General features: G+C 46.5%; 1 protein-coding gene across 2 annotated transcripts in view; it reads left to right on the forward strand.

Annotated features, from left to right (window-relative positions):
- BRWD3 (bromodomain and WD repeat domain containing 3) overlaps positions 1-12,785 on the forward strand; it is a 1,513,493-nt gene that overhangs the window by 614,581 nt on the left and 886,127 nt on the right. For both annotated transcript variants that reach the window (XM_085607835.1, XM_085607833.1), the window contains one exon: positions 4,142-4,235. In XM_085607835.1, the coding sequence (XP_085463961.1) occupies positions 4,142-4,235 (94 nt within the window). The remainder of the gene's footprint in view (positions 1-4,141; positions 4,236-12,785) is intronic.

Genomic DNA, 12,785 nt, shown 5'->3' on the forward strand with positions numbered 1-12,785 from the left:
AAGACGGCCTTTCTGGAGGCAATTACATTTTCTCGGAAGGTTAGTAATTTGCAGGAATATCCTCTCAGCCTCCCTACATCTCATTTTTCCCTGACAAACTGGTCCTTCAAACTCTAGCATCCTTATTGCTGAAGGTAGTCTCCCGTTCCAAGTAGACCAGTCCATCACTTTGCTTACCTTTTTATGCTCCGCCTCATCCCTCTAAGGAAGGGGGGAGAGTCCACCGACTGGACCCAAAAAAGAGTGTTGTCATTCTACCTTGACCGCACAAACCGCTCTGGTTGGAGGATCAACTCTTCATGGGGTATGTTGGGGGCTAGAAAGGTAAGGCCTTGCAGAAACAGACCATCTCCCGATTGATCGTACTCTGCATTAAAATCTGCTTTGCGCTGGCCAAGAAGCAACCCCCAGAAGGTATGTGTGCTCATTCTACCAGAGCAAAGGAGGACCACGGTGTTAACACATGGAATTCTGATCCTGAACATCTGCCAGGCAGCAATGTGGGCCTGGCTGCATATGTTAAACAAACACCACTTCCTGGACAGTCTTGTCCGTCGGGAAGGGCACTTAGCACATTCTGTCCTGCAGGACTTGCTGGTTAAAATCATGTTTGCAGACTCGCCTCTGGGAAGGTATTGCTTTGGTATCTATTCTAAAGTGAGGAATCTGCTGCTAGAATTCTCTATCAGATGAACATGTTACTTATCTTTGGGAACCCTTTATCTGGTAGATACTCAATTTAGCCTCAGATTCCTTACTAAACCACCCATCCTCCCTACTCTGCGAACAGATTTCTAGGGTCATGACTGTTCCCTTTTTCAGGGCCCTAGTTTTCCACACCTGTGTTCAGTGTTCTTCGTGACTTAGTGCTCCTGGTGTGGAAAAGAAACGTGACATCAGCGCACTGGTGTGGCGCCTATATAGGCACCACACACGTCTCTTTTGGTGCGGATGACACCAATGATGCCACGCAGAGCCGAACGATGCCATCTGCCGGCAGTAGGAAGCTGGTTCTCCATACAGTGTGCCAAAATGTGATGCACTTTGCAGAAAGTCCAGGTGTCCCTTATTAGTGTACATAGACTTGCTTAAACAATCCCTAGGTGCTCTATTTGTGGTAGTGTGGTCGAGCACCCTTAGGCTTATCAGAGTGGAGTGTTAGGCACTTGTTGCACACACAGTCAATAAATGAGACACACATTCACTAAGAAAATCTGACACCAATTTAGAAAAATAACATAGATTTTTATATTAATTTAGACACCAAGATCTACGAGATTAGGGAAGTACTTGAGACATTTTCAGAAACACAGAAAATACAGCTGTCAGATTTGAGGCATGAACCTTGAAAGCGGTAATGTTCTCCTATGGGAGAAAGATACAATGTATATGGTATTTGCAATCGAGTTACAAGGTTGTTCTTCTAGACTTAGGTAAGTTGAATTCAAGGTCTTTAGAACCACAACCATTTTCGGTTTACCTCCCCTGGTGTGTCCGGGTGCAGGGGTGGCAAGTGTAGCCTTGAACTCTACCACTGAAGTCAGCGGGAAAACCTGTAACAAGGAATAGGCTGCAAGTGGGGTCTGGGGGACCAGTCCGGAAGAATCCAAAGGGGGTCTCGGTTCTTGAGGGTCTCTCAAGCAATGGGTGCACCATTGGTAGGCTTGGATTTTGACTGTGGGGCTCAGGTGCAGAGGTGTTTTGTCAGGCAGGTTGCTTGCATTGGAGGCTTTCACTTTTTTAAGCGACGACGCGGGCGATGCAGTTAAAAAAGGACAACAGAGCAACTCTTGATGATGACCTCTCTGATGCGGAAGTCCCATGTTGGTAGGTCGGTCTTAGCGGTGTTGGTGTCTGGGCTGGACACTAAACAAGCCTTGGCTGCTGCAAGTGCTCCGGTATCCCGGGTATTGGTGCAGGGTGGCTCTTGAGGGTCCTGGTGTCTCCATACTTGGCAAGGAGACGGAGCTGACCTCCTGGAGCATGGAGACCTCCTCCTGGGTTGTTCTTGCTCGGTGGCCTCTGGGGTCAGCAGTACGGTGTACCCGGTCTATGCGGTTAGTGGCTGCAGGTAGGTGTCTTCTCCATTTCAAGAGAGATGCTGGCTGGTTGACGAAGTGCTGGCAGCCCTCTGAGGCTTTTGGAGAATACACAGCTGCAGGATGAATTGTCTTTGCGATTGTCGAGACAGGAGCAGGCAGACAGGGTTTGGCACCAAGTCCACAGCTAATCCACAGTTCTTGCATTCTTTGGCTTGTTGCCCTTCTTCGTTAGTCAGGCGAATCTGTTTTCCTGGTGTCAGGGGGCTACCTAAATACCCAATTTAAGGGAGTTAAGGGGAGTGTAGGGTAGTAGCCAATGTGCTACTGACCCATGGAGTCACTACAGCCCCTATATGACCACTTCCTGTGGGGAATGGGCATAACCCTGTCCCAGATTTCCTAATTCCACCAAACACAAGATGGCGGAACCCTTATTTTGTGGAGCACATCAGGTAGCGCACCTTAGGGGTGTGACTAGCCTGGTGGTGCAACTCGCCTACTGCATAGCTAATTTTCCACTATTCCTGGTGCCCAATGGGCATCAGGGCAGGTATTGGCATCTCCCAAGTCTGGTTGAAGCCAGGGTAACATATCAAAGACGTCATGGGCTTTAAAGCCCTTGGCCTTGATATGCTAAATCATGAGCCATCCTGTTAAAGGAGGTGTGAACACCTTCCTCCGGAGATGACATTATTTCTGGCCACAGAGAGTGTGGGCTCTCACATTCAGGTGTCAGAAACTTGTTTGTGGGTGGTGACAGGGTGGACAATACCAGTCAGCCAGCACACTAGAGGGCTAGTAGGTTTCAGGGGGAACCTCTAAGGTGCCCACTGGGTTGCTGGTCATAATAAATCTAGTACTGGCAGCAGTGCAAATTTATTAAAACAAAGTTGTTGATACCAAACAGCAGTATTTTCACTGAAGCCATCATATAGCTGGGAAACTTGTGATGACCAGTGCCCAGTCCAGGGAAGCCATGTCTTAAAATGGCTTCCACGATCACTTGCAGTATCTAGTAATAGAACTAGACATCACACACTCTGCTCATGCAGATATGTTCTCACATATACTATAATTCAGCCTGCCTTAGGGCTCTAAAGCCAGCTGTAGAGGTGACTTACATATAGTGCATCTAGTGCACTTTGGCATGGCACAGGGTCAGTGTACTGTTATTTTTATCGGAATGGTTTGCATAATTTCACACAGTCTGCAATGGCAGTCTGCATGTAATTTGTGTGTGGGCCCCTTAGGGTGGCATAAGAGTTGCTGCAGCCTTTAGGTGGACCTCTTTAGTATCCACGCCCTAGGTACCCGGGGTACCATTTGCTAGTTACATACAGGGGTGCTAAAGACCTGGGCAATTGGATTATAATTCGACTTTAACTTGTTTTAGGGGAAAGAGCACTAGCACTGATGTCTGGTTAGCAGGACTCAGTCCACTGTCGGAGTTTAAAACCAGCATCTAGTAGTCAAAAAGGGGGTAAAAGGTGTGGGGCCAACTGCAACAAAATTCCAGTTACCTACACCAGTGCACATGGCTACTGCTCTCGAAACGTTTCCGGATCCAGCCTGATGCCTCGTGAAAATTCTAAGGTAAGGAATCTGCGGCTAGTCAGAGTCTGTTCCCGGTAAAGCATTACTTAAGGTAAGTAACTTGTTCTTCTGTACTACATTGGCATATAATAAATCTTTTATCATACAGCTCTATATGCCTGTATGGGTTGAGCAAGGAGTGGGCAGAGGGGATTCAGCAATATCCTGCTGAGTCTTTGGTAGAGCTGCTAATCCGTACTAATATAGGCACTTTGTCAGGTAAAATATGAGGGAGGGATCATTTGGAACTTAGTTTTCTTCACTTCACAGGTCTGATAGGTATACCTTTGGAACCGGGCAGCCAAGAGGAAATGACCGGTTGTGACTGAAATCTTCAGCATGCATGTCTCGTAGATATCCATATTGTATAATCATAGTAGAATACGTCTTCTGAAGTTATTTGTGAAAACAATGTATGTTTTTTTCCAAGGATTAGATATTAATAGTTTCTAGATGATATGTGTATATTTTATTGATGACATCCATTTTCACAAATATTTTTATAGGGTTCAGGAAGAATGTAGAAATGCCAAAGGTGAAATAGAAGTTCATTTGTATACTCTTGAAAAGAAAAGGAAACCGTTGCATCCTGTTCAAAGGGTGAGTGTTATCATTTGAAAATTAATTTACTCCACTGGACAAATATTTTTTTAATACATTTATAATCGTGATCAGATTAGTTTATTTAATTGCACTATGCTTTTGCACATTTTATTTTATGGTTATTGTATTTTAATTTCTCGTGGATCCTCTTAACCACAGATTCCTAACAGTAGATTCCTCACCTTTTGAATGCTTCCCAGGTACTTGACTGGATCTAGAATTTTCATGCACTACCCCTGCACTACAGTAGGTAGTGTCATGTGGCTCTGCACCAATTTAATTCTGCTCCAGATGTGACGTGCAAAGCTGTATATAAGCGCCACCAATGTGGCGTCAGTTTCTTTCTTTATGCATCACGAGATGTGGATCCAGAGCTAGCCCTTGTGTATTTATAGGTTTCTTTTATCGTTGAAATTAGTTTAAACCTACCCTAGTGTGCAAGGGAAAATTTCTCCTCCAAAAATTACAGGGTTTATACCTTGTAGGATTGATGCAAACAGATGTCTGTGATAGATTCCCTACCAGGTATGTCTTTCGGCTTTGGGATCAGCACACAACTCCAGCACTTGCAACGAGTGCACCCAGATGAACCCAATGGCTATACAGGACCTTCTGGCAAAGTTGAATGTCGCCAAATACCAGAAGACTCCATGCCAGTTGAGGCCAAAAGAAAGGTTCCATTTCCAAAGCCATTCCTGTGGTAGGTCTTGCTGCCACTCTCAAAAAGGTACTAAGGCGTAAATATATATCTCGGTCTCAGACCATGTAGCAGATAGGACAGTTCAGTGAAGCCAGTACTGCATATATGTGGCACTCTGCTTGTGGCATCCCTGCATATATGTGGCATCCCTTTGGGCCCCAAGAAACCACTAGGTCCTTCAGCTGGGACTCCGCGGTGGGCAGTCCGTCGAGCGCCATGTGGCCCCTCTGAACCCAGTCCAAGTTCCGCACCAGCTCCTGTACCTACTTGGATTCCTGCACCACCATCTACAGCAGACCCTCAAGCATCGACATCTAGACCTTCAATGCCGGAAGACAGCACACTACATACAAGTGTTGTTGGATTCTGGGCTGAATTCACCTCGGCCGATATTAGTCTCTGACCCCTCTGGGCACTAGTCCTATGGCAACTCAACTAATTCTGACACATTGCCTGAGCACAAGTTATAACCTTTTAAGCATGGACTCAGATAATGAACAGTATGATGACAGTGGTGATTTGAGTCTCCACACACTGCCAACAATTGGTATGATAAATTGCAGGATGCCAGTTGGCTACAGACTGTCAGACACTGGATTTGTCTCTCCTCCTGGCCCTGCCACTGAAGAAATCCATTCCTTCACTGTGGTATTGCAAAGGGTGGCAGAGGTGTTGGATCTCCAGTTATCGTCCATGGAGGTAAAAACTAATGTCTTGACCGAGGCCCTACTGCCGGGCCATACTCACCTAGAGCCTCTGCTCCATTTTAATGAGGCTCTCATGGATACCTCACTGTGGGCATGGGCGAAGCCTAGCTCTTGACTCCTTGTCAGTCTGCAAATTTCTAGGCTCTATCTCCCTGCTCCAGGGGGTTTACCTTTTCTAATTCCGCATTCGACACATGAAAAGCTTAGTGGTGTAGTCATCCATCAGTAGGGTTAACCCAAACGTATTTCTCACTACACCGCCAGACCGTGAGTCTAAGCGCATTGAGGGCATTGCCAAGCACATGTCCTCTTCTGTTAGCAATGCCCTGCACTCAGTCAATGCATGTTGTCTACTGAGCTTCTATTCCAATTCACTTTGGGACTCTAGGGCCCAGTTCCTACCTGCTGAAATTGAAGACATTAGACCTTTCCTCGCACAGGCTATTCATGTCGGCTGCTGTGCTGCCAAATTCACAATAAGATGTACAACTGACTACCTTGGCAGGGCAATAGGTACCAGTGTGGCAATCCACAGACAGACCTGGATTAAGTCTGCAGACTTCTGTGGGGACATCTGGTGGATATGCCCTTTGACGGCTCTCGCCTCTTAGGCAATAAGTCAGACTCGTCCCTTGAGCGATTTAAGGACAGTAGCGCCACAGCATGCTCCTTGGTTCTGCGCCGGTGACACACTTTAACCAGCATTTTGGCTTTCTACTTGGCTCTGATATGGGCTTCCAATACCGTCTGCACAATCTGTCCACTAGGCTTCACAGCCTTTTCATGGTTGAGGTTGTGTATTGCACAGAAAACAAGAACAGGGGCAGCATGCAGTCTGCAGCCCTGGCCCTCGCTCTTCTTACTGCTGCAGTCACAAACCTGCTTTAGTGTTTCCTTCCATGCACACAGCCACCCTGTTCGAGACAGGATCTGGCATTTTCTCCCATGTGGCAAGCTATCACTTTAGACAAGTTAGTTGTGCTAATTTCCCCTGGGATATTGCTCTCCAGTTTATTTCCACCCCACTTTATCATCCACTATCCTCAAGACAGCCAACGCAAGACCATCTGTCCGTCTTACATCAGGAAGTACAGGCTCTTCTGGGAAAAAAGAGCATTAGGGGTCAGATGTACGACTGTTTTTTGCATCCGCAAACGGGACTTTGGCCCGTTTGCAACCTCCTAATTGCTCTGCCCCATGTATAAACTTTATTTTGTGAGTTAGTAACCTATTACTGACTCGCAAAATATGGTTTGCAACTCGCTATTAGGAAGTTGCGTGCCAAGGGCATCCCTTCCTAACAGCGAGTCTAACTGCAATGTATAATTGTTTTGCATCCGCATTTGCGGTCGTAAAACACTCGCAGTTCAACACCTACTTCAAGTAGGTGGTAAGCCACTCGCAAACAGGAAGGGGTCCCCAAGGCACCCCTTCCCCTTTGTGAGTGTGTGCGAAAATATTTTTTAATAGTGGGCAGTGGTCCCAGGGACCCCTGCCTACTCATAGTAAATTAAACCAACGTTTCATTTTTCTTTTTTAAATGCATCCCTTTTTCCTTTAAGGAAAGCGGGCTGCATTTAACAAAAAAAACTGCTTTATTTAGAAAGCAGTCACAGACATGGTGGTTTGCTGACCTCAGCAGGCCACCATCCCTGGGAGTGCTAGCCATTCCTAATAGGGTCGCAAATAGCACCTGCCTCATTGATATTAATGAGGCAGGCAATTTCCGACCCCATTAGGAATCGCTAACAGTGTCTGTGACACTGTTGTACATTGCGTTTTGCTAGTCGCAAATTGCGAGTTGCAAAACGATGCAATTTGCGGCTCGCCAAATGTAAGGGTCGTACATCTGGCCCAGAGAGCGTACCAGCATCAAACGTGGACAGTAGCTGTTACTCCCACTTTTTTCTGGTGCCAAAAAAGGACAGAGGCATTTGTCTCATGCTAGACTTTAGCCCCCTGAATGCCTTTTTGCAGGAGGACAAATTCAGCATGCTTACATTGGCCAAGGTCTTGTCTGCCCTCGACCCTGGAGACTGGATGGTAGTGTTCAACCTACAAGACTTTTATTTCCACATCCCTCTCCTACAGGCCCACAAGGGTCATTTGCAGTTCACAGTGGGGAAGGAGCATATTCATTTTCCAGTGTCACCCTTCAGCCTCCCCATTGTCCTTCAAGTGTGCACGAAAGTAATGGTGGCGTATCCTTGGAGGTCAGGTTTTGCAGTCTTCCTCTATCACTCGCTCCTGAAGGCGGGCTCACCCCAGGCAGTCGTCACCCACCTCCAAACTACGGCGAACCTCCTAACATTGTTTGGTTTCACTATCAGCTTGCTGAATTCACACCTGACTCCTTTGTAGATTATCCTCTTCATAATGGCTATTCTAGACAGGACATTTGGGCTATGATCCCGATATTTCATCCTCCGTCCTGGATCTCCGTGAGGATGACTCTGGGGCTCATGTCCACCTGCATCCTATTGGTGAAGCACACCAGATGGCATATGTGGGATCTTCAGTAGGATCTTAATTCCCAGTGGGCAGAGCATCAAGGGGATCTGTCCAGTTATGTCTATATTTCGGAAGAGAACGACTTTGGTGGATGCTGGACAGCAATTGGGTCAGTGGCAGTCCCCTCTCCTTGCCCCACCCAGAGTTGACAGTGGTGACCGACTCATTGCTTTTGGGTTGGGGAGATAGAGATCAGTGGCATATGGCCTCCAGAAGAGGCCTGGCTCCACATCAGTCTATTGGATCTGTGAGTCATCCATTGGTCATTGAAAGCATTCCTTCCTGCCATCCATAATAAAGGTGGGTGGTGCAGGTGCTCATGGACAACACCACCACCATGTGGTACTGCAACAAACAGGGCGATGATAGGTTGTGGACCCTGTGTCAGAAAGCACTATGTCTCTGGAAATTACTGGATAACCAGGGGATTTTCCTGGTGACACACTACCTTCAGAATCTTTGATCGCTGGGGCGGACTACCTTGGCTGCTGATGCCTGGAGTATCACAAATGGCAGCTACACCCACAGGTTGTGCAGGGTCTTTTCCATGAATGAGGACTACCATGGCTGTATCTGCAGAGAATACACAACGTCCGCTTTCTTGTGCATTGGAGTTCCTAAAACAGCTCTCGCTTGGAGATGCACTTTGCCTATAGCAGTGTAGGGGACTCCTGTACACCTTTCCGCCGTTACCTCCGGGCCCATGTCATACTGGTCCACCGGTTTGGGCATGGACAGTGTGGTACCAGGAACTCCTGGGAATGAGCATCTCTCCTCCGATCAGTCGGCCACTTTGGGAGGATCTTGTGTTGCAGTAGCAGGGCTGGGTCCTGAACCTAACCCTTCTGAATCTTCATTTGTATGCTTGGAGATTGAGCAGCGGCTGTTGACTTCATTTGACCTTCTTAAAGTGTTGTCTTGAAAAAAATAAATATGTAAAGTGCTTCTGTGTTCTGATAAATCGATCTGTTATTTAGGCTTCCTGGGAGAGTTCCCGCCACAGCCTCCCTTTTCGTTATGGATTTACAAGTACAAAAGCATTTCTTATTGATATTTGAACCAGAATAGAAATTGAAGTCTTATATGTAGATTTATGTCAATTCTTTTTTTTTTTTTTTACTTTTGACTCTTAAGGTTTGACTTTTTGTGTTCTAATGACTGCAACAGTCAAAACTATTTCATCATTCTTTCTGCAACTAACACAAGATACGTTTTTGTCTCTTTTATTAATAGAAGCATGTTTTATTTCATAATATTTTTACTTATGTAGGGTAGTTTGGCTTATTGTTTTCATTGCTGTTATTGCTTACTAAACTGCTATACTCCATTTGTGGTTTCAGTTTTTCATTTAGCTTTATGAAACTGTTACAGTTACAATAATTGTTGGTTAAGCACATTATATTGAAATTAATAATGGATTTTTTCTAGCCTATAATCCTCTTTGTTGTTGAGAAAGTTCAGAAAAAAACATAACCTTCTTTGCAAGGATAAAAGATCTCCTTTTTCCTTGCAGATGTATTGTGATCTGCTCCTGTGTATGAGGCCGTCTGCCCGACAAACAAGCCATACATATTAGGAAGTAATTGTAAACCCTCCTACTTTACTACCCCATCCATCTCCTAATCTTGCAATTCCAACTTTTAGAGCTATGATTTTGACTATTACTTTTGAGTTTATACAAATAGCTGCCCGTAGTTCATAAACCTATTTGACACCAAATGTGAAGCCTTCCTGGGCCTGATCTGTACAATGTACATCAAGATAGTTGCCCTCCCTCATCTTCTTTTTGTATAGTAATCATAGTTCCTGAATGCTCCTCCCTATCTTTGTTCCTCTTGCATAAAGTCGGAATACCTTCCCAGTATGTGCTAAAGGCTATTGGCATGAGAGTATGTAAGAAAATGCCTCTTTTTGTATGGTCACCCCCAAATCCTTCAACTGATGCAGCTGGTTTTTCGACTCTGAGTGCACTGAGGCCTGTTAACTAGACCTCAGTCCAGTGTCCTGACCCTAAAAGTGTATGTCGAATTGCCTATACCAAATTGGAAATGGCTAACTTAGCTGTAAGTTCCTAGTAAATGGTACCCTGGGACTCGGGGCATTTAAGTTAGTGGGGTACAGTAGGGCTTACATAATTGATTATACCACCCTGCATGTCTCCCAAGTAAAACAAGCCCCCCAGTCCGCCCCTGCAGGCTGTTAGAGCAGTCGTGCACTGCTAACTCAACTTTGCCATTGAAAGCAATGGCAAAGCTACCACTTCCCCTAGTCATGTGTGTAAGTCACCCCTCAGGCAGGCCTATCGAGCCCTAAAGGCAGGGTGCAACATATGACACAGGCCGGACATGTACTTTACATGTCCTGACAGTAAAACGCGCAAAACAACAATTTTTACTGTAGAAAGACTTCATTGCCTGATTGGCGAGTACAGGGTGTACTGGGTTACTTGCTGACCCCTGAGCTGTACTAACTCCTAAATGGTGCAACCAAAGTTGGCACTCCAAGCTATCAAATGCGTTACATTAAGCCCTACTTGTATTTCAAGTTGAAATTAATGTCATTTGAAGCAGTGTGCAGCTTTAACAAAGTTGCCGCTTTGTTGCCTTTAAAACTACTATGCCTTCCCGGGCAAACATGGAGCCTACTCAATGAGACCGCTTTCTGCCCTCCTGGAGAGACAGCCAACAACTCTCAAGAAGGCGAGCAATGAGGCTAGTGAGGTGTCACATCCCTCCTACAGAATGCCACATAGGTGTTAGCCTGGAAAGACAGGCTTCCAAAGTGAAGCCACCTTTGAAGAGCAGATGTGGGACAGCAGAGGGAGGGCTGCCACATTGTTGAGGTAATCCCCCAGTCCACCCCTGCAGGCTGTTAGAGCAGTTGTGCACTGCTAGCTCAACTTTGCCATTGAAAGCAATAGCAAAGCTACCACTCCCCCATGTCATGTGTGTAAGTCACCCCTCAGGGAGGCCTATCGAGCCCTAAAGGCAGGGTGCAACATATGACACAGGCCGGACATGTACTTTACATGTCCTGACAGTAAAACGCGCAAAACAACAATTTTTACTGTAGAAAGACTTCATTGCCTGATTGGCGAGTACAGGGTGTACTGGGTTACTTGCTGACCCCTGAGCTGTGCTAACTCCTAAATGGTGCAACCAAAGTTGGCACTCCAAGCTATCAAATGCGTTACATTAAGCCCTACTTGTATTTCAAGTTGAAATTAATGTCATTTGAAGCAGTGTGCAGCTTTAGCAAAGTTGCCGCTTTGTTGCCTTTAAAACTACTATGCCTTCCCGGGCAAACATGGAGCCTACTCAATGAGACCGCTTTCTGCCCTCCTGGAGAGACAGCCAACAACTCTCAAGAAGGCGAGCAATGAGGCTAGTGAGGTGTCACATCCCTCCTACAGAATGCCACATAGGTGTTAGCCTGGAAAGACAGGCTTCCAAAGTGAAGCCACCTTTGAAGAGCAGATGTGGGACAGCAGAAGGAGGGCTGCCACATTGTTGAGGTAATCCCCCAGTCCACCCCTGCAGGCTGTTAAAGCAGTTGTGCACTGCTAGCTCAACTTTGCCATTGAAAGCAATAGCAAAGCTACCACTCCCCCATGTCATGTGTGTAAGTCACCCCTCAGGGAGGCCTATCGAGCCCTAAAGGCAGGGTGCAACAAATGACACAGGTCGGACATGTACTTTACATGTCCTGACAGTAAAACGCGCAAAACAACCATTTTTACTGTAGAAAGACTTGATTGCCTGATTGGCGAGTACAGGGTGTACTGTGTTACTTGCTGACCCCTGAGCTGTGCTAACTCCTAAATGGTGCAACCAAAGTTGGCACTCCAAGCTATCAAATGCGTTACATTAAGCCCTACTTGTACTTCAAGTTGAAATTAATGTCATTTGAAGCAGTGTGCAGCTTTAGCAAAGTTGCCGCTTTGTTGCCTTTAAAACTACTATGCCTTCCCGGGCAAACATGGAGCCTACTCAATGAGACCGCTTTCTGCCCTCCTGGAGAGACAGCCAACAACTCTCAAGAAGGCGAGCAATGAGGCTAGTGAGGTGTCACCTCCCTCCTACAGAATGCCACATAGGTGTTATCCTGGAAAGACAGGCTTCCAAGGTGAAGCCACCTTTGAAGAGCAGATGTGGGACAGCAGAGGGAGGGCTGCCACATTGTTGAGGTAGACAGGCTGGCACTGTGAGCAGAGAGGGAAAACCAGTTGCTAGACCAGTTTCCCCTGGGGTGTGTATCCCTGAGGTAGCAACACCCCGGGTGGGCTAGTGAGGTCTGTACACCAGGATAGGGGTTGCACCATCTTGTGAGTGCGCAGAATGGTGCCACCTGGGATAACAAGATGCCACACTCCACAGGAAGTCTTCACCAGGTTGGAGGGTACTTTTTGAACATGAAGGGGGAATTTCTGGCACCCAGACCTCCGATTTTGATGGACTCGGAAGAAGGGCAGAAGAAGGACTGCTCTGCTGCACCGAGGGACCAGTAAAGAGAGGCTACCGAGACGAGCGCTGCGCCTGCTTCTCCTGCTGGCTAGCAAGGAGAGGAACTGTGCCTGCCATGTCCTGCTCAGTGAGAAGCTGTTTCCAGAGCCCTTTCAAGCCAAGAGAA

Source organism: Triturus cristatus, chromosome 5_2, assembly GCF_964204655.1.
Source record: "Triturus cristatus chromosome 5_2, aTriCri1.1, whole genome shotgun sequence".
In the NCBI taxonomy this organism is placed as follows: Eukaryota; Metazoa; Chordata; class Amphibia; order Caudata; family Salamandridae; genus Triturus; species Triturus cristatus.